At 35.0% G+C, this 22,802-nt stretch overlaps 1 protein-coding gene across 6 annotated transcripts; it reads right to left on the reverse strand.

Annotated features, from left to right (window-relative positions):
* Positions 1-214: 214 nt before the first annotated feature.
* LOC130749282 (ABC transporter C family member 12-like) lies at positions 215-22,540 on the reverse strand. 6 transcript variants are annotated; one of them, XM_057602615.1, is made up of 28 exons: positions 22,520-22,540; positions 21,548-21,973; positions 20,796-20,974; positions 19,924-19,963; positions 18,859-19,021; positions 18,576-18,690; positions 18,053-18,133; positions 17,904-17,928; positions 17,589-17,645; positions 16,625-16,690; positions 14,987-15,061; positions 14,746-14,853; positions 13,464-13,598; positions 13,061-13,167; positions 12,878-12,971; positions 11,560-11,727; positions 11,123-11,263; positions 9,593-9,793; positions 9,388-9,486; positions 9,144-9,296; positions 8,559-8,938; positions 7,993-8,173; positions 7,430-7,753; positions 5,827-6,583; positions 5,154-5,275; positions 4,647-4,892; positions 3,190-3,610; positions 215-606 (listed from the first exon to the last, which is right to left on the reverse strand). In XM_057602615.1, the coding sequence occupies exons 2-28, from the start codon at positions 21,878-21,880 to the stop codon at positions 527-529; spliced, it is 4,851 nt and encodes a 1,616-aa protein (XP_057458598.1). In that variant the 5' UTR covers positions 21,881-21,973; positions 22,520-22,540; the 3' UTR covers positions 215-526. The 6 variants fall into 6 exon arrangements, with proteins under 6 accessions (XP_057458598.1, XP_057458597.1, XP_057458596.1 ...); XM_057602614.1 differs by lacking the exon at positions 22,520-22,540 and adding an exon at positions 22,245-22,489; XM_057602613.1 differs by lacking the exon at positions 22,520-22,540 and adding an exon at positions 22,141-22,489 and having other exon boundaries at positions 21,548-21,907.
* Between the last annotated feature and the right edge of the window lie 262 nt (positions 22,541-22,802).

Genomic DNA, 22,802 nt, shown 5'->3' on the forward strand with positions numbered 1-22,802 from the left:
TAAGCCTATTTTTAATTTTTGGGCCTGACAGAGCTAGTGGGGGACAACAATTAGCACAATGTGTTTGAATGAGATGCTTGAATATAATTAATGATCGAGTTCTGTTTAGTTTAAGGACATTTTTTAGAAATTAGGTACAGTTTTTGTTTAGTTTTATATTTATTTAAGTTTAAGGACAACTTTTAGAAATAAAGTTGGTTCATAACTATGAGAATGGATTAATAACTCATGACCATTAGATTTACTATATATAACTAAGTACCATATAATTAGATACTCGTGCTCCATTCCACTTGAGTTATACAGGTCCTATAGAATAACGTGTGTTGAATTGGATAACTCAATTTTCTTCCTGAGGAAAGTAACCTGTTAACACGAGGGAAAATAGAAAATGTAAAAAAAAAATACAAAAAGAGGATAGAATTATAGAGGGGGGAAAATCTAAGGGATCTTTGTGATTGCAACTGTCCTTTAGATCGAGATGTGATTGGATATAATTACTCCTCTCTTCATATCTCAAAATGTGTTAGTCAAAGGATCTTCCTTCAAAATCAGGTTCTAATTGTTGAATGTTGTCTGGAGGCAACCTGATCAAGATAGCAAGACCTGAAGAAATAGTTGAATATAGAATCAGCAAAGTGCAGATGCACGCATAGTTTTTTTGTAAACCATGGTATAACGTAACTAAAATACCTCCAAATAGGGAAAATAAAAGGATTTTTGGTTGCTGAAATATTATTGTTAAACTTAAAATATGTTAAGTTATTGTTTTTTATGATTGCATCAACAGCTTTAATTTTGTAGTGGTTTGATGGAAAAACTTGTGCTCCAACAAATAATGTTACTTTAAGTGTGAAACTGAAAATATATGAGGACTTGAGGACAACTCAGTAAATTACTTGAAGTAAAAAGGAAACATGAGTACTTGCTTAGAAAAATCAGAGACCATGCTTCCATATGAGCCCAGAGCCCATCAGGAAGGTTTTTTTTAATAGGCTTAAATATGTTTTTGTCCCAGCATTATTGGTTTTAGTCCCCCTTTGTTTTTTTTTTTGCTTAAGTCTGTTTTTAGTCCACTGGAAATATAGCAAATGTTGTTCCCGAATGATAACTCAAGTGGTAAGAGTTAAGGGACCTATGAGTTGGGTGAGGGAGGTCCAAGGTTCAATTCCTGCACGTTGTAATTTATCTTTCCGATGTAACAAAAAAAAGAAATATAGCAAATGTGTATTTCCAGGGATTAAAAACTAAGAAATATTCTTTTAGAGACTAAAACCAACATTTGTTATATTTTGAGGACCAAAAACATAGTTAACCTTGTTTTTTTTGTTTGACTTCAGTTTCAGCATTTTTAAAATTGCCATATTTTAGAGTCCCTGCGTGGATCAATACCAAAAGAAAAAAAGATTTCGAGGACTGAAATTTTATTAAAAAAGATGGTCCTCAAAATTTCTTTTTTTTCTTTTGGCATTGGTCCTCACGGCGACTGAAACATAACTATTTCGAAAAGGTAGTAATTGAAGTCTAAAAAAAAAACAAAGAGGGACTAAACAATAATTTCCAATAGTGCGGAACAAAAAGCATATTTTAACCATTTTAATAATAGGCTTAATACATCAGAAGGCCCCTGAAATTGTAAAGGGAATCAGTTCCAGGACCTGGAAAATTTTCGCATCAAATTGGGTCCCTAAAATTTTTTTTTTAATTCAATTAAGGACAAAGTGTGTCTGATGCTGAAGTGGCTTCAATTTTAGCCTACTCAGCTTTTCCACGTGGCATTTGGAATTATTTTTTACCTGAAAATTTCTAAAACTTTATTTTTTAATACCAACTCATATATTGAAGCATAAATAAAAAATAAAAAAATTAATAAAATCTATAATCTAAATAGAAACCTAATCTAATAATCACTAATGCAAGATCAAGCACCATCCTCGCACACCATGGTTCAGGTTCAAACGACCATGGGGGGTTGATTTGCTTTTGCTCTCCTGCAAACCTGTGCCTACTGATATGCTAAACTTGCTGCTTGTTATGCTGCTGCGTGAACCTGCACATCTTTTTATTTTGATTTGAATTTTGTCTATCTTTTCCCCTGTTTCATTTTCCCCTGTCTTTGTTTTTTATTTCTCTTGTAACTGGTACCTGTTTGAGCAGCACCTCTTGTTCGTTAATCAACTACTGGCCCTAAAGAATTGAAGAAATTTGACATATATAAGAATGTTATATGTACTTCAACCCATTTTGTGTTCAACTCCAGGAAAAGATAAAGGGGAAAACACATAGAACCTAAAGGACAAAGGAAACCAGATCTGAAAAAGAAACCAGATCAAGAAACAAAGAAAAAGAGAAACAAAAGAGACCAGATCTGAAAGAATCGGTCCAGATCGAGAAAATCAAAGAGACTAAAACCCACATGCAAACCACATCCAACATCCACAGAAGCTTCACGCAGTGGCTGCAGCGGTGTGTCGGATGGAGCGCCACCGCCTCTAAATCGGGGTTTTGGGACTCAAGGAGGTTGAGATTTTCTTTCTCTCTCTCAATCACTCCTTCTCCTTGCATCGCCTGGTGGTGGATTTGGGGATTTGGGGTTTTGGTTTCGGGTGGGGGTGGGGGTGGAGGTTTCAGTTGCAGGTGGGGGTGGGGATGGGGTTTCGGTTGTAGGTGGAGTTGGGGGTTGGGTGGAGTTTTGGTTTGGCCGTTTGGGGGTGGGGGTTGGAGGTTGAGGTTGAGGTTTGGGGATGGTGTTGGAGGTGGATGTTGAGGTTGCAGGTGGGGTGGATGTTGCTGGGTTTAGAAGATGAAGGTGTTGGGTGTTGAAGATGAGAATGATGAAGATGATGGTGTTGAAGATTAGATTTTTAAATTAGGTTTATTAGGTTGTTTAGTTTATGATTATTAGATTAGGTTTTTATTAAGTTTTTAATTTTTTTTTTTGATTATTTTGTTGACTTGGAATTAAAAATTATTTTTTTAATATTTTTTAATTAAAAAAAAATTATAAAAGCCAGGTGTCACTGATGACTAGGACAAAATTGAGATTTGGCCTTAATTGAATTAAAAAAAAAATTTTAGGGACCCAATTTGATGCGAAAATTTTCCAGGCCCTGGAACTGATTCCCTTTACAATTTCAGGGGCCTTCTGATGTATTAAGCCTTAATAATATCATGATTATGTATGTTTACCTTCAATAACTTGATGGAGGGTGGACCACCATCTATATGTTGGAACATGGAATTTAGTCAGTGTCTCTTCTATGGCTTCATCATGCTTCCCCTCTAGAACTTCCTGAAGTGTTGTCACTGCATCCTTTGTTTCATCAAGGAAATCTTTATTCTCCTTAGAACTAGGCTTTTGAAGGTTATTGTGTACAGAAGAAAGGGTAGAAGCTATGGCAAACTTGGTAGCAGCAGCCCAATGGGTAAAAGCTAACTGTCTCGTGTGGCTTTCTTGCCCCTTGTTATATTCACCAGAATTGTTCTTTGTCCTTCCAAACACTAGGCTACATAAATACTCAGCATTTGCAGGTCCAGTGCTTTGAACCATCTTATTGAATGCACTTTCTTCATTTTTTAAGAGCTCCTCTGGTGAACCATATTCAAGAACCTGGAAAGTATACGAAAGACGAATCTTAATATTGGATTATCAAATGTTGACTAATTTGATTGGGAAAAAAGAATCCACTCCATGTAGAATGCTTAAACTCATTTGGTGATGTACTTTGAGTCCTTTTTCATGACACTAATTCTTAATTTGGTCCTTGTGTGAAAAAGTTTTCAATTTAGTCCTATATGCATAATTATAACTAAGTTTTTAGGAATTAAACATAGCCAGTACCAAACTCAGAAAAGATAAAGTCAAAGTAAAAAACTTTGTCAAATCTTTATGGCATGTAAAATTGTTTAGAAGTCTCACATTGACTAGAGATATGATCAAAATAATCCTTATAAAGGTAGAGCAAACCTCACTCCTAAGCTAGCTTTTGGGATAGAGTCATATCTAACCCAAATTTTAAGATGATATCAGTGTCTATCCTACATCAACTTATTGGAGACCTCTCATATATGGGCCACCGCAAATGTTCATTCCATGTCTAGCCTTGGGTGTGAGAGGCGTGATGAAAAGTCTCACATTGACTAGAGATATGGCTAGTTCTTATAAAGGGTAGAACAATCCTCACTCCTAAACTAGCTTTTGAGGTAGAGTTAGGCCTAATCCAAATTGTAAGAAAAACTGTTTTAAACACGATCCATATTTCCATATTGAGAAATTATATACCATCCTAGAAGAGTGCAAAGGGAGAAAATTGAAGATCAGTATCAGGTGTTGGGACTAGAAATATCTTGGTCCTTACATGTAACAATCATTTTCAATTTGGTCCCTGTATTTCTTGGTAGTTCAATGCCAATCTCGTAGTGGTATAACAGCCATAGACGGCTGGGACAATACCAAAGATGGGGGTTGTACATATAGGCACTACATTGAAAACTCTTTTTGTATGAGAACCAGTTATAAGTGTCATATACAGTCAGAAACATATTTTAACCAATTGATTTCTAGATCTCCTTCATGGTCAGATAGAACAATGATAATTACAGCATGTAGAAATTAAACATCTGTAAATTATGCTAATTGAATTTACCCGGCCAGCATCAAGCAACAGAATCCGATCGCAGTCAATAATTGTATTTAATCTGTGTGCAATGATGAGCATGGTGCAAGACTGGAATTCTTGTCGGATAGTTTTCTGGATAAGGGCATCTGTTCTAACATCTACAGCAGCAGTAGCTTCATCCAGGACAAGAACCTTTGATCTTCGTAGCAATGCTCTTGCTAGACTTATGAGTTGCCTCTGTCCAACACTGAAATTGTCTCCTCCCTCTGAAACCTTAATTAAGTGTAGAAGAGACTACATTGTCAATTTCATCTTTTCAATTGAGAACTCAAAAACACTCCAAGAAAAACCAATTTACACAAAACATATCATATATTTCCAACTATTGTTCAGAAAACTAGACTGTTTGAATAAAATTCACTTCATAAAGTTATGATGACTCCTATATATGCAAAACATGTTCAAATATTATATATCTACTTATACTTCTTGTATATATGGGAAACTTCAATGACTAAAATTATACCATAATACCTGAGCATCTAGGCCAAGTGGATTTCTTCTAATTACATCCTTCAAATGCGCCCTTTCTAAAGATTCCCATAGGTCAGCATCATTGTGTTCATTAAATGGATCAAGATTGAAGCGAACAGTTCCTAAGAGAAAGATTAACGATTTTCAGAACGGAAAAGGTATAGTGCAGTTGCCAGTTATTGGAAAACGCTTATCCACAACTTAAGTGAAAACCTAAAACACTACAATAAAAAATGCCATAATTCTTGTATTCTATTTTGGCCAAGAATAGGACTAATAACCAGGATTATTAGTGAGCTAGAACATAAGTTTTCTAGGATTTAACCTTGATCTTTAATGTCATATTTTACACTATCATCATCTCAATTATTGCTTCATTACTAAGAGAGTTTGAATACAAAAATAACTGCTTGAAACTTGTTTTATAATAATGTGCTAATGTGTGATTAGATGATAGTGTAAAAATTATACATAGACAGTTAAATTTTAAATCTCAGTTAGTGTCACTTGATGTATCGTAGACATCTAGGTACTACAAGTCTACAACATTTTTTGTCTGGATTGGCCTGTAATGCGACTTGATTAAAAGCCTTGCTGAAAGTGGATTAAAACTAAACTCATGCTTGATTATCTAGATATGACAGAACAATATTTCAGGTTATATAGTGCATACCAGAGAACAGAACTGGCGATTGCGGTATGATGGTGAGAACTTTTCGCAGATCTGCTAGTCCAATTGTCGAAACATCACAACCATCAATAGTGATTCTTCCTCTTTGTAGTTCCACAATCCGGAATAACGCATTAAGCATGCTAGACTTTCCTGCACCAGTTCTTCCAACTACCCCTATCTTCTCAGTTGGACATACTGTGAAAGACACTCCATGCAGAACTGGAGGAAGTTCAGGCCTGTATGTGAGAACAACATTCTCAAACTCAATCGATCCAGTTGTCGGCCATCCTGGTGGTGGACGGTTTTCCTCAACTATACCTGGAGCCTCGGATTCTAAATTTATATAGGTGTCAACGCGCTCAACCGCATTTAGACTGTTCTCAGCTCTGCTTGCTTGTCTGAGGGCACCGCTCAAGAGATTTGTTATGTTCAAAGTGTAACTGAGAAGTAGGCCCATTGAAGACGCAATCATTGCCTTGTTTTCAGCTCTTCCATTTTGCAGGACAGCGAATGTTGCTATCAACCAAATCATGAGGCCTCCTAATGATTCTAACCTTATGGTCAACCACCGGTTCGAACTAATGTTGACAAGAGTGAATCTTATGTTGTTATCCATGAATTTTCCATTGATCTGTGCCATCCTATCATATGCTTTGTAAGCGCGAATGCTTGACAAACCATTCAATGATTCCCCAAAATGCGCATAAACAGGAGATCTTGTAATGGAATCCAAGCGCTTCACCTCTCGAGCTGTGCTCTGTTAGGCATGGTGTTAACAGGAAAAGTCAATTCCTAAAACCATGATCACTTAGTGTTAACTGTCAATTCAAAATGATGTTTTTTGTCATCAAACCTTCACTTGAAATCCATTTTTAGACATTCTTTACAAAGGTTTGTAACTTCCAATAGTTTCTGCATCACTGACCTATACTTTACCTTGCACCTTCTTTGCAAAGAATAAGAATACTACAGAGGCGCAGTGGAGAATAAGAAACGGTGTGTATATGAAGGTCTATAGATTAAGCTTTATTACAGAGGAAATATTATTCATCTTAACTATTCCTGCTACTGCTAGTAAAAAGGATAAAAGTTAAGATTTTAGTTACTTGGACTATCAACCCGGCTTCTTTAGGAAATGGATCTAGCAGGTATAATGTTACTATGATTCAATTATGAATTTTGGAGATTATAATTGTATTAAGTGTGCATCAGGAAACAGTTTGATTAATCTCTGTGCTGTATAAGGATACCAATGTCCAGAAATGTGAATATTTTCCCTTGTAACCCTAAGTACAAGTTGCAACAGAATGCTAATATTTCTAGAAAAATCTGGATTTTGGTCAATCCTGATCAGCCCCGAATCGATGCTGGTACTCCTAACCTGGACTTTGATGAAAGCAAAATCCTAACTCTCAGTATAAGTTATTCTGGAAACATCCAGTTTGCACTAACCCACTATTTAGTCACTGTTCATCTGCATTTCTATATAGATATAAAAGAGAATCTATACTACAAAAGCAGGTAAAATCAATTTGGCAAGGTAAAACATTTCTACACGAGATTACTCATTACTCTAAAGCTAAGGACAAGGTATAGAACATACCTGGTAATAAATATAAGCTGCATAAAAGATGGTAAGTAGTGGCATTATGGCCCACAGGGATATGGTGCTCACTGTGCCGATAAGAACAAATGTCGAAACTAACTGCCACACTTGCCCCAGAAACCCATTCACCAACGCAAAAACATACATATCTATATCTCCCGTGTCTTTTGCAAACCTATTAATTATGCGACCAACAGGGTTGGTTTGGAAGAATATCATTGGAGCGCTCAGGATTTTATCTAGCATGGCATCATGCAATCTTTTGGCAGCGCGAAGACTTGAAATGATCAACCAATAAGAGTTTGCAAGTGTCACAGTTACCTGAAAGCAGCAAAGGAAATACTCATTTCATTTTTCCTAAAATTGAAGAAAGTAAACAAAGGTACTCTATGGGAAGTTAGACAGTTAGTTGAAGGATGAGCATTTTCTTGAACAATGTTAATTCCTTACAAGTAAGGTGAAAGATGATAAGTACTGGGTAGAAATTTAAATATTGGAGTTTGGAAGGATGTGAGAACTGAGAAGATAGAAATGGTAAATATAAACTCATTGCAAATTACCTGTCCAAATGAGAAAAGTGCATAGATGAAAAGAAAATATTCTGTTTCATCAGCTGCAGCAGAATCTTGAGATGTCCAAACGCTTAACCATGTGCTACTTGAAATTCGAAGAACTTCTGTTAACGTATAGCATCCAAAGAGTATGAGAACTACCCACAGTCCTCCCAGAGCAGATTTGTACCTGTAAATTTGGGTTTGTAATTACATGTCATAACAAAACTAGAGCATCTAAATTCAATCCAAGCAGAAAATGTGCAATGAAGGGTTACTGAATGAAAAGAAGTACAACTTTATACAGACACCACAAAAGCATCCATATGAAAATTAAACCAAAGTGGGGTGGTTGTAATTTGTGGTTGAGACATAATATTAAGCCTCTACTACCAAATATGTAGAGTATGAACCTCGCCGTCCTCCTTCCTCTAATATAAAGTTGAATTTGAGTACAAGGTAGGGGTACGTCCATGCTTCAAGCAACTTAAGCCTTTTGTATAGTTGGTTCAAGACATTAACTTATAGGAATATTTCTTATAATATCTATATTTTAGTTTTCATAGAAATCATACCTCGTTATAACTTTCCAGCTAACCACACCTGTCTCCCGCTCTTCTTTCTTAACAAGTACTGATTTTTGTAATTTTCCCTTCTTTTCATAGCTTGCACCATTTGGTAACTCTACAATTGCCTCATTGTTTAAGGGTAAATCGTTATCATGACTATCTCTATCTTCGTTACTATCTGCTTGATGTTCCATTTTCCCTGCATTTTCCATTAGTTTCTGAAATAGATGCCCACATTTTGACAACTCCTCAAAGGTTCCCTGCTCCTTAATCATGCCTTCACTAACCAGAATAATTTTATCCACCTGAGGGAGAAAGTGTAGTTGATTGGTGACAAGAACCCTGGTTTTTCCTCGCAGCCCTTCCTTTATACAGTTGCCGAAAACCTAAATTCATTGCAGATCAGATTATTTGAACTATGATCATAGCTTTTTCTTCAGATTATTAATCAACAATTAATGGAGATAGCTGCAATTCAAGATATTTATACCACAGGAGAAAGGCAATCCCATAAAATGCATATGCCTCTATTAAAGATTGTAATTATATTATAGCAAGAATTTGTGCTTTAGAGCTTGATATGAACAATACCTCCTGTGCAACATGAGCATCAAGAGCACTCAAAGGATCATCAAATATATACACATCCGAATTCGAGTATACAGCCCTAGCTAAGGAAACTCTTTGCTTTTGTCCACCACTAATATTCACTCCTCTTTCTCCAATCTCTGTTAAATCACGTCCCTGAAAGGACATACATGAGTTTATTCACAAAAAAAATCAGTAATAATTTAGAGAAGCAAAAGAGAAGATGAAATTTTATAAACAATATTACAGGTAGGAAGTTGAGATCATGATGTAAAGCAGCGACGTCGATAGCCTTCCAATATCTTTCATGTTCGAATTTTGATCCAAATAATATATTTTCACGAACCTGAGATAAGAAACGATTCAAAATGGTAAAATAGTATTATTTTTTCACTTTAAACTTATTATGGATAAAATATAGATTTTTGAAGCATAAACAATGGAAAACTCACTGTAGCATTGTAAATCCATGAAACCTGAGGAACATAAGCAACAGTGCCTCTGATTGTAGCATTTGCATCTGCTAATGGAGGTAGCTCTCCAATCATTGCTGAAATAAGTGATGTTTTCCCTTCTCCAGTACCACCAATAATTGCAACTAAGCTGCCAATTGGTATTTCCAAATTGATATTTGATAATGTAGGCTTCTCTGCCTGTAAATTGCATGGATTTTTCATACATAAAGTGAAGAGCAACTACTAATATCAGAATTATAAATAAAATTAAAACTGAATTTTTATAGCTTGTTGTAAGAAAACCCATCGTTAGCATCACATTCATCAAAGACAACAGTTTACTTTGGTCTCCTAAGAATAAGACCAACAAGGAGTATGACTATCGTATTCCAGATGACTTTGATCTGGCTTATATTGTGTTAGAACACCAAAGATAAATTGAATAGTTATATCACTGAAACAGAAACCACACACTATACAGCTGTTACAAAAACAGAGGAACACGGAAAACACTGAAAATGCAGACAACAGATTTACAAGCAACGAGAGGAAATTACAAGCTTCGGATGGACTGTGAAAGGTCCAACAGGAAAAAGGGTACGACACTAAAACTAACATTTACCATTGCACAAAGCAACTAAGTCATCATTAACTACTACTACATCATTACTACTTGGTTATCATGACTAACTAGGTAATTATAGATAGAAAGAGAAAAGTCTCAAATCTAACAACATCAATGAACTTGTCCCAGAGACCAAAGCCTCCTACAGAGAACAGTCTTTGTCTAACATTACAAATGACTAAAACATACCTCTGCCTAAACCACACTACACCTTATATTCATAATACATTCTAATTACTTCGAATAAATTTTATCATAAATTGATAACAGGTGCTACATAGCAGTTATTAACAGATAACTATTTTCAGACATTATTGTTCCTAATACATCATTATCCAAATACACAACTACTTAAGATTGCCATCATTGGAAATTATTTTTGTCCTAGAAAACACATTCCAAATGGACGGTTTATTAGAGTTATAGGCTAATGGATAATTTTCTGGAGCATTGAACAATTGGTTCCAGACATATTGTAACTTGTAAGCTTAGGGCAGAATGGAGGGAGCAACTGTCCCAAAAACTTAAGTTGTTAGGCATGAATGATTTTTATATTATATTTACGCCATCTCACGCAAGAGCTCATATATTGGAATAATAGGGGAAACAATGATCGAACTTCAGACCACTTGGTCATAGAGGCTCTGATACCATGTCACGAACCAACTACCCTAAAAATTGAAGCTGTTGGGAGATGACACATGAATGTTTTTATATCATATTTTTAGTAATTATTATTATTTTTATTCTGCATTCATAGTGAGATTCTACACTTAAAAAAAATGAAATGGAAATATTAGATATTAGTATTTTGTTGTCTCTAATATTGTTATTAGTTGAAAAACAAAAGGACAGCTTCACCAAAATAATAGTATTCCCACAAGCATTGTTGAAATATTGACCTTAGGATCCCATGAAAAGTATCCATTACTAATTGAGATGGCAGGAAGTCCTGGTACAATAGGTGGATTTTGTTTTAAATTTCGCTCCTCAGCCAAGAACAGTTCCTCCAAACGCTGCAAGGAGACCTTTGCATTTGCTATCTGTCAGAAAAGATAATCAGTAATGAATATTTGATATCTCCAACGAAAGGAATGTCATATTTTCCCTAAAACCAGTATGGAAATGCTAATCACAATTTGAAGTTATTAAAAATAAATGTTATGGAGAAAACCTTTTCACTCAGTGATTAGCTTCACTGGCATAAATGACCACTTCGAGTCACATGGTAATCTTTTTATCAAGAATACGTTTTTTGGAATTCTCCCAAATTATTGTTCACAAAAATGCAGTTATTGGGACAAAAAATTAACTGAACATGATAAGGGCCAATGACAACCTGACTTAGTAAACTTGGAAGCATATATAAAGGAAACCGCAAAACTGAAAACAGAGATAGCGAGGTAAATGCCCTTGAAGGTGTCAATTCTCCACCAAGTAAAGTAAACATTCCAAATGTGGTCACTGTCACAAGAACTGGCATGCTGTTTAATATAAAAGAGTTGAGCTGCAACAGAAGAAAAGTAGTTACAAAGAAAGTTTCATGTCACTCAAAATTTCAAATTGTTTAAAACATCCTAAGAAATTGTTAGTGCACATGCATATGTAGAAATAAGTAATTGCACAAACTGAAAATAGGTTCCCTATAGAAATTTCATTGATGTTCAAACCATTCACATCAATACTTTAGATAAAAAATAATTTGTCATTCTCATAAACAAGCTTTCATATTTGTGAATATAACATGAATAGTCCCAAAGTATTTCAAAGTATTTATGGAAATAGACCCAAACATAGGAATTAATAGCATGGATTGCCGCATTTATCAAATTTAAGAGACAGTACTATGTTCCTTCACATTCAGCCTTGACGTTGCTCCAATATCATAAAATAAAATACAAGTATTACTACTCAAAGGAGGTCCAACAACATAACGCTAAGCCACATCATGTTAGGTGACCGTTTCCTTGAAAACAATTCTATACTGATAGGTCAATGTATATTAAATTTGAGTGTACTGTACTTTGAGCATTTTAGGTCATCATTCTTGTTCTACTTTTACCTAGTGTATATAGTTACTCAAATTATTGCAAATGAATAATTCCGTGCTCCTAGAGTGTGTTTGTTTCAAGGTATGCAAAAATAATCCTAGGAAAGTAAACATAGGAATATAACTGTTATGATCCAATATCAATCAGATATATGGAAAAATAGTCCTTATAATGACTTGGGTAATAATCACCCCATGAGCTAACTTCTGGAGTAGAGTTAGGCCCAGGCTAAATTTTAAAATGCAATCAATGCCAACCCTAAATCTACTAATAAGCTACCCTTAGATGTCAAAGAATAAACCTGGCCTATGAAAAAGTATTCCTGGATATTATTGATTCCCGTGAAAGTAGTTTACTCATGTTTTACCTATTTTCTTTCATGGGATAGGAAGTTATCTTGAAAATAAAATTTTACCCCAGATAGGATTCCCAGGAATATCATTCTTGGGAATATGATCCTATACTTTGAATCAAGTTCTCCTGTTAGATAGAACATCTTGAAAGATGATTAGTTTCAAAACCATCAATTGGCATCATCAATCAGAAACTGGATAGTAGAAAAATATGGAAACAATCTAAATTTTAATATCATATCAAGGTTCATACAGCATATACAAGCTGTGCTTTGCGGAACCATGATAGCTCTTCATCTCGTATGCTCTGAATTCTAGATTGAAAGCTTGTTTCCCATGCATAACATCTGAATCATATTCAGCATATCAGAAACCCTGTAAAGACACAAGCTGTACTTGAAAGTTGGAAGTGAAAACTTTTTTAACATGTTCATACTTTACTGTGTCCATGGCAGCCAGAATTTCATTCATGAGACCAACCCTTTTGTCTGTCTGTTTTAGTCCTTCCTTTGATAGCATTCGCGTTTTGCCAATCACAAATGTCTGTTCTCAAAAACAATAAAAAGTTTTTCTATTTAATTATTCGAGAGAAAGTCATATAATAAAAAATAATATTTTTTGTTAAGTGAATAAACCAGATACCAAAAATATCATTTTCAACTTATACTAAGTTCTACACCGCCCAACATTTTCCAGCAAGTATTATATAATAAACAATAGAGAGAGGTCAAGCATTAGACAAGGGTTCTCTCTTGATCCTTTCTCCACTAAATATTTGTCTTTCAGAAAGTAAAAACGATACATAGACATGCCTGTGAGCTACCAGAGATAAAACTTGCCTGTAGAGGGACAATGAGAACTAGCATTAGTGATCCAAGAAGGGACGCAACACCTAATTGCTGGTATAGGAGAACCATAGCTACGATGATACGGAATGGTGCTGACCACAGTGCGTGAAGTTGTTGACATACTTGCTGAATATTGTAAGGAGTTATTAGCGATGAAATTTATACCACAGTAACAGTGTCTACATTCCAAAGCATAAGAACAAATTTCAATATATGAGTACTTGCATTTATGACTGATGATTTCTTATAGTTAAACAGATATCATGAGAAAGTTAAATTTGGAACTTTCTTTCAGGTATTTTTGTGTTGGGGTGGTTTTTTGGTTGTTTTTGTGCATTTCCTGGGGGGTTTTAGCATTACCTATTCATGAGCTGGTTGTTCTCATGACGATTTCTTCTTTCAATGAAGTTTTTGCTTTCGGGAAAAATGATGGTTTGAGCCTCAAGGGTAACAAGTAGATAGGATGCAGGTATATGTTTAATTGTGAGACACTTAGTGCAACATCTTCCACTTGATAGGATTCAGGTATATGCTTAATTTTGAGAGACTTGTCGAGGACCTTTTCACGAATAAAAAACAAGTCAAGTTCTGTGTGCTTAGTCAGGGTACGAAGCACTGATTATGAGAGAGAAACGTGGCGCTAAGTTGTCAAAATAGGCTTATGGGATGGAGTGATGAACAAGTAATTCACATAGAAGAGCCTGCAGTAATAGGAATTCAGCAGTAGCAGCAGCTAAGCTGAAACATTCTGCTTCAGTAGAGGGTCTAGCTACCATTGTTTTCTTTCTTGACCACCAAGAGACCAAATTAGAGCCGAGATAAAGAGAAGAACTTGAATTGTACCCCCTCATCATCAGGATCCGACATCCTGTGTTTTAGTTTGACAAAGAAAGATAATTTTGTTGATACTTTGCATAATTGAGACTCCAATTTGCTGATAAATTTTGTTTGAGAATTATAGTAATGATGGTAGCATCTTTGGAGGCTGAAAATAGGCTACAAATCATAATAGTATTTATGAGCTTTTATTGGAATTCATTGTCTATAGTTATAATTTGCAGTCAATAGTTGTACGACATACATTAAGCAGCCCTTTATCCAGGCATAAATAGACCTAGATGTGAGGTCTAATTGATCTATATTCATTGACATGTTTTCTCAAATACAATTGCTGTTTTTTCAAATAGGAAGAGGGTTTCAATAGTTAAACCAATCCATATGTCTTGTGTATTTCTGAAAAGACGTGCTTATTTAGCATAAGCAGGAAATGAACCTGTAGTGCGTTCGCATCTGTTGTTATCATATTCATAAGCTTCCCAGATGTGAAATTCTTTCGATCTTCTTGTGTTAGCCTCAAAGATTTTCTAAATATCTCAGCCACCTATAATTAGACATAGTCACATAATATAAACTGTGTAGATAAATATAATAAATTTAGAAAAATCAGCTTATTAAGGGCTGTCCAGATTGGATTAACAGGTTTGGTGGACTCGTAAGAGAAAGAAACAGCGTACCAATGTTGATCTAAGCTGAAAACCAACACGCATAACGTTCTGGAAATACTGTGCTTCACATAGAACACCAGCTGACTGAAAAGAGTTGAAACACTTGTTAATTGTTATTTTATTCATTTTATTGAATGCCATCAACAGTATAAAATAGTTGTGATATCAAAGACAAAGACTATCCACTGAGAAAAAACTAAAATGTATATTCCTATCAATTTTCATGCACTAAAGATATTCGTATAAGTTACTTATTTAGGATGGTGATTGTCCTAGACATGGGGGAAAAGATGGTTACTGAAAAAAGCAAAAGCAGAAATATGAAATTTGTATGAATTTTTTTATATGAAAATAAAAACTTGCATGAGAAAGAAAGGGTAATTGATCTTTTGGAGTAAAATCACAAACATAAACTGGTTAATCTGTGTTTCATGGGGACAATCTGGTGTCATGGAAAAGTAAGAAGTAAAATATTGTTGAATGATCCAGAGCAGAAACAGAAAAAGGGCCAGAGCTCATATGAATTGTGGGTTAATATGGGGTATCAAGTTCTGCAGGACAGAAGGAGGCTGGTTGGGGCAAATAGGAAAAAGCTAGCTGATTATGAGCGTGTTTGGATACGGACCAAAAAGCACTTAATAAAAATTCACTAAATAAAGTCTAATAAGTGCTCTTTGGTCTCCATACAAACGGGCTCTACTAAAGCAGTCCAGAACAGCGATTTATTATTATTTGTAAAAAGACAGGAAGAATGATACCTATTATCTAGCTTGAGAGGGAGGGTTAGTGGTCACACATATATAGGTTTTTTTCGATAAGCAGTCATACATATATAGGTATTCTTGCAATCTTAGGGTCTGCTTGGTTTGAGAACATTTTTTGTTTTCACTAATAATTACAGAATTGCCACCTAATTTTCATTTCATTTTCTCAAAATGTAAGGAAAAAAAACTATTGCTTTAACTATTTCCTATTCAAATCTTTGGAAACAAGAATATAAGGTACAAGTTTTCTAATTATTAGTGAAAATACTAAATGAAAACAGAAAATGTTTCTCAAGCCAAACAGACCATTACAATTTCTATGTCAACCCCTTTATATGTGTATATATAGAAAAGCATATACCTACTCAATTCTGCAGTACAACCTTAACATGTTCTGATAAGGAGTGACCTATCAGATGCTGGAACAGGGGCAATTATGGCAGTTATTAAGTAATTATATTAGTTATTAAGTCAGTTTATTACTGTTAGGAGCAGTTTATTGCTGTTAGAGGCAGTTTATTGCTATTAGGAAGTTATAAATTGGGAAATTATCACACTATTAGGATTATTTAGGAATTCTGTACTTGTGGTATTGGGAGAGGAATGGCTCTCGAACATCCAGGATTTGTGTGATTATTATTCAAGATATTTCTGTACCTATCATCTTCATTGGGCTTCTCTTATAACTCATAGTAACACATCCCAGCAATTGCTTTATGTTTATAGGCACAAAATATATATTCTATATTAATGATGTTTTATCTATATGGTTAGAAAATCATGGAAACATGGAATCGATGTGAAACGAAGTCTATATTTAAATTATAGTTTAAATAAAGTTAATGGGACCAAAACACTTTTAATTATGAGATAGTAGCCATACCACTCCAACAAATATGGAGAAGGCGTAGACGTAACCAATCCAAGTTGGATCTCCATTTTGCATCGACTGCACATTCAAAATAAGCATGGCAAACTATAATGTAGCAAGAACAAGCCACAAACATAATTGAAGAAATAAAATCATGAACATAAAACAAAATTACAATTAGAAAATAGGTAACTTCGATCATCTAAATCATTGTTGATAATATGCACAGAATCACACCATCAAGTCTTTTCCCACTGGAAGTAATTGACTACATGGATCAAACGATGCTATATAATGCCTTTTCATGTATTAAGTTCAAAGATAGGTTATTTACCTCTAAATCTCTCTTTATGATTTAGCCTATTGTTTTCTTTGGTCAATAATTATTGGACTATCTGATCATTCCTCCTTGCTGATGATTCTAATTTCTATGGGTCATCTTCACACTTTCTTAAACCAGCTAATACAAGACTCCACTATCTATTGTACAATGAGAACTACCAACCTTTCCCTTTAAAGATTATATTTATATTTCTAACCCTAGCTTGTTTTATGTACCACACTCATCTATCTTAACATCCCCATCTCCACGACACTGGGCTTACGTTTTTGTTTGCTCTTTCTTGCCCAGCGTTCAGCTCTGTATGACATTGCAAGTCTTATAGCTATTTGGTAAAGTTGTCCTTTGAGTTTGAGTGGTAACTTCTATCACAGATCACACCTGATGAATTCCTAAGGTTTGTTTCCATATGTCAAACTCTTAATTTATTTTTTCTCTTTACTCTCCGACTAAGCCTATATGATCTGCGGAAAAAAATACACCATAGCATCATATCTTGGATGTGTGAAGTAAGCAATTACAGAACCAAGATTAAAAGATAAGGGCTAAAAGTTGATCATATGATTGTGCTTCTTTGCGTTTGTTATTTTCAATCTCCACATCAATCCAATTTGAGCTTAGGGAGAAATAACTTACATCTAAAAGATGGTTCAGCAAAACAGGCCCCACAAACTGAGAAAGATCATTTCCAATCTGCAAAATCATTAAAAATGTCCAAGTTCCAGAGGATTCAGCACACTCAAAATTCAATAACTATCATATGCATATGAATGTATAATTTTTTGCATACTTTAAGTGTCTAGCAAATGTAAAAAGGCCTGTAGCCTTGTAGTTTTAGTGAGAAAATAATCCTCTCAACCTGCAATCAGAAGTAACTTGAGATATGAAAATGTTCACAGATTCATTCGAAGCAATTAAGTCAGAGACTGAAAATGGGGGCAGAATGTTTACCTTACAGAAGCCTCCCCACCAAAACCTAATCGTTTTTCAAGCCAATCAAATAAAAAAGTGAGACAACAATATTAGTAAGGTCATCTTGAAGAGTCCAAACAAAGATTTAAAAATTAAGAGGAAAGACTAAATATCATGAACATATGCACCTTTTTCCCAGGCTGTTGTTCAATGCTCTTAAAAGCCAAGGGTTAGAGCTTTGAAATTCTAACATCCAACATCTTCGGAACCTGCAAAAGTCAAAAGTACTTTATATTAGGAAAAATCCCACACACCAAGGTTCAATGATGGAAACACACAAAACCACCACAATGAAATAACAATTCAGTTCTAAAATAGCTCAGCTTAACAGAATTAGTTACAACAGGATGCATCCTTTACACCTGAGCCTATGCTAGGCTGACACACCAATATATTGTGATGGTTGACACTTCCAAGACCGTTAATTAACATCAGATTATTAACACCAAGGATGAATGTATATTTTTCAAGAGCCAGATGAATCCCTAGAGCATGGTAATTTACTACGCATGGGAACCACCAATATGGATGGCTCCAATAATTATCTCCCTTTCTTATTTTATTTGGAAATTTCAACTGATACTCTCAACACTTTAAATTAGGCATACAGAATGTATTAATTACACACAAGCAAGGAGAAAGAATGCGAACTTTTCAGTTAATGTCTCTGTTTGATCCCATTTGTCTAGCTTCCAAACATCCTTCTCAGTGACGGGTTTTTTGTATCCTTGTTGCATGAGTGGAGTTATCCATCCAAAACACAATCCTTCAAAGAATGCAGAAAAAACTACTAATAAGTAAAGTTACAAAGACAAATACTGTCTGATTGCACTAGAAGGTAAAACAACCAAAGAAACACAAGTAAGCAACCTTTGCTGCCAGAGAATTGGTAAGACTACGAATTATTCACATGTCTAATTCTGGGATTACTTACTAGAGAATAGATTGGCACGCATCTCAGGGCAAACTTGATCTTCTCCACAAAGTGGTTCATATTCACCATTGTCAGGTAGCTCAGCGTACATTGTTACATGATCAGATCCAGAATAAGGAACCAATTTAGGAATGTAAACAAGAAGCAAGGTACCAAACAACACCTACATCAGAAAAGTAGCCACAATAAGTTCATTTTGATGTAACTGAATGTGCATAACTCGATCGCATAGAATCACATAATGCCGAAAACCCCAGCTGTTTCATGATGGCCTAACTAACAAAACTGTAACACACTAATCACTCTTCAATTTTCAATCGCAATCTGCATTAATGTGCAAGCTGCTACTTACATCCCATGCTACTGAAGGACCATACTCAGTAATATATTTCATATGTTAGATCAATTCATTGATGTCGGTTGCTCTTTAGCCAGTCTAAGCTAGCAGTAAAAGCTGCAATTTTCAAATCCAAATATACAAAGACCATATTTGCAAAGTTTTTTAACTGTAAATTGGATCTAGGTAATATCTAAATACAAATTAATCTTGTCACAAAACAACTATCCCAAAACCTCAAGCTTTTTAGTGAAGTCAAATTGTTTTATATTATATTTCTAACTAGCCTCACACAAAAGCCCACTGGCCTTCATCTGTAGGGCAGTCATGGTGCACATGTCAACCTTCATTGTGTTGACATTGAACTTTTTTATTGAAAAAACGGGGGCAACAATAATCAAATTCCATACCACGTAGTCATAAAGGTTTTGATACCAAGTCATGAACCAATTATCTCAAAAGTTTAAGCTGTTGAATGAAGACACGTGAATGGTTTTATATTATCTAAATCTAAGATGACTTGATTTAAGTTTCCGGAAAGACTCCATGGCAAAGGCAAACAGGCCTTCCTTGCCTAGCTTCATAAGCTTCAATATATCTGGTCAGCCGGTAGCCAGATTTAATAAAACAACACTGTTATTACAGCTATAAATGAGATCAAATTCAAAATACAAGTACAGTGAAGATTATTTTGAGTTCCATTAAAGAGGAGGAAATCAGAAAAGTACCTGGCAGATAACAGTGCTAATATAGAGAAACAGAGCAGATCTGAAAAAGTGAAATAAAACCATAAGTATGGTGCTGAATATACCATTCAGATATCAGAATGAAGCATATAGTTTCTCTTTCTTCTTTTTCACTTTCTAGAGAAGTCCAAAAATCATTTCCTCGTCCAAAGTCTTTTTGTGCATTCAAACTCAATTGAAATTTCATGCATACTAAATTCAAACTGATGAGAAACATTCATTGTGTTAATTCTTAATATCCTTTCTGTACCCAGTTATGGAATTAATTTAACTACAAAGAAGATAAAATTCTACATCTTGACATGATTTCAGTTACACTTATAGAGAAGGATTTGATTACTCTAAAGTGGGGGATCCACTTTGAAGGGTAGAGTGTATGGCTATAACCGTTGATTAAAAATGTTGAGACTTCAACAACTTCATAGTCTATCATACATGTCTATGTGCTTAATCAAGATCTCAACCATTAACATTTTAACTAATAGTTACAACCCACACTTTACCTTCTACAGTGCAGCCCTCACTTCAGAAATGCCAGATCCTTTAGTGAAATATTTTTTTCCGTGAAAGAACATATTAAAAAGATATAAACTAAAGGAGAACGTTCATTATTGTCAACATTATGAACAGACTTATTGTTAGAACTTAGAAGACATTTCATTGGGTATGTCCATCATCACAATGTAATGAAATATGTCAAAAAAATAACATGATGCAACTTAAGCAATCACAGCTAACAAAATGTTAGTGCCTGGAAAATTCAAATGTAATAATTAAAATCGAATATGAAATAGAGTGCATTTTTTATCTTGAAGTGAAAAGGCAAGGTGTTGAACTTGAAATCAAAAGCTAACCTGCTGCAGGAATCTTTCACGGACAGAAGAAGGTTAAGCATTACAATATCTCCTACCCAAACATAAATAACTCCACACCGCACCCACCATCTAAATTGCCGGATATAAACCTTGGTTTCCATGAGGATGAGAATTATCATTGAGCACCAAGTTAGTGATTCAATGATCAGAGCTGTTATCTACAAGAACATAAATTGAAACAGGTTAAAATTGCACATTCCAACCAAATTGTACATATTTCTCTATTGCTGCATGGCCTATAATTCCTAGGCATCACTAGAAGAACTAAAGTCATCATCAATTGCACCTTTGGATGACAGTAATAGAGATAATAAAGTGGTGACTCAAAGAAGTTCCACATTGCCAAGATTAGCAAGTGCACAAGTGCATATATAATAAAGAACACACACACCCATTGCCTTAAGCCTAAGGTTTTGTGGTGTGTGGTTCTATAGGATTTCTAACAGACAGAAGATACTATGCATTCATGCAAAGGGATGTAATCAGAGTATGCATGAGAGACGAATTTGGGTTTCCTGCAGTCAAGACAATCTTAAATTCACGCAGTCAATAAATCTAAACCCTACCGTTTGATCAAAGATCAGTTGGCTCATATATTTCATCAAGATCGGACCGCAGTGATCAGCTTAAAGTTTAACCCATTCGATCATGATAGCATGTCTCAAATTCTTTTGACTGCGTAAATTTAGGAATTTTTAACTGCAGGGAATCTAAATTAATGAGAGACCCACCTCAAAAGGAGCAAAGCCAGTTTCCCCATTCAGGTTGAAGGCTGAAATTCCAGTAAATAATCTCAACAAAGGCTGAGCAGCACAATAACCAGCTAACATTCCCAGAACATAGTTATAGTAATTTGATTTCAAACAAAACCTCTGAGCTTTTGCATTGCTTATGGTAAGCCATATTCGACACAAGCACAGGCCCATCAGAGCCAAATTGGAGATGGAGATAACAAGAGTGTTAATTGCACAAGGTGTATATGACCCAAAAGCACTATCCACCATTTTACCCCAAACACTGTTTGCTTCTGGCTGGCAATACCAAACCACTGGTTCAAACCCCATCTTTGCCTGACTCAATTGACTCAAACCCTACACAGATTTTAACCAATGATGCTTCAAAAAGAGCTCTTTTTCTAACTCAAGAGTGAGGTGTAACTGCAACATTAAACCACACAAAAAAACATCATCATGTTACAACAAGAGAAAATAAATCACCTTAGATGAAATTAAAGGAAGAAGAATGTGAGTGTGATTCCCACATTTTTCATTCAGAAAATAAAACCAACCTAAACCCAGCTACAGGTAACTAACTATGTTAGTACCTTTTTGGATGCAAACCAGAAAACACTTATTGGAGCTTATTCAATGTATTTTCAAGTAGATAAGCTCCAATAAGTTTGCAGGGAAACCCATCTGAGACTTTTACCAATCAATTTGAAGGCAACACATGTTTTATCCTCTTAGCAAGATTACTTCATGCAGCAAATGAAGATAGATACAACTTAGAAGGAAATAAAGTAGTAGTCTAGTAGTAGCAAAGGAGAAATAGCAAAGTGTTGCTAACTGATAGTGACAGACAGTTACATAAAGTGGGGGGAGAAGTTAGAAGTGAACATAATCTCCGAAGACTGAATAATTGTGGTGCTGAAACAAGTCAAGTAAAAAAGGAATATAGAAGTTGACTCATTAGTCATTACATACATGCATGTTCATGTGACCGTGAGTGGTGGATAATTAATACAACTTCGTCTTCCACAAACACAACCACGAGGACTTCTCTTACAATCGACGTTTGAAACAAACCACAAAATGACAAATAAATCTTCAATGCTAGCGTCACGGCTGACGGATTGTACATATGCCCTTTAGAGGAATGGTAAGAACACTAAGTGATAATCAATTTATTTTTACACTTTTTTTATATCTCTATATTTCAAATCACATCACTTATCATATTATTATGAAGAAAACTAATTTACTAAAA

The sequence above is a fragment of the Lotus japonicus genome, chromosome 3 (genome assembly GCF_012489685.1).
Source record: "Lotus japonicus ecotype B-129 chromosome 3, LjGifu_v1.2".
NCBI classification, from domain to species: Eukaryota; Viridiplantae; Streptophyta; class Magnoliopsida; order Fabales; family Fabaceae; genus Lotus; species Lotus japonicus.

Excerpts from the sequence above, each read along its gene's own strand:
- LOC130749282 (XM_057602615.1), bottom strand. The coding sequence starts at position 21,880 with ATGGGGTTTGAACCAGTGGTTTGGTATTGCCAGCCAGAAGCAAACAGT. Across the intron at positions 11,728-12,877 it reads AAGCACAGCTTGTATATGCT|CTCAACTCTTTTATATTAAA; the intron begins GTATGAACCTTG and ends CTTCTGTTGCAG. Across the intron at positions 9,794-11,122 it reads ACTTTTCATGGGATCCTAAG|GCAGAGAAGCCTACATTATC; the intron begins GTCAATATTTCA and ends TGCAATTTACAG.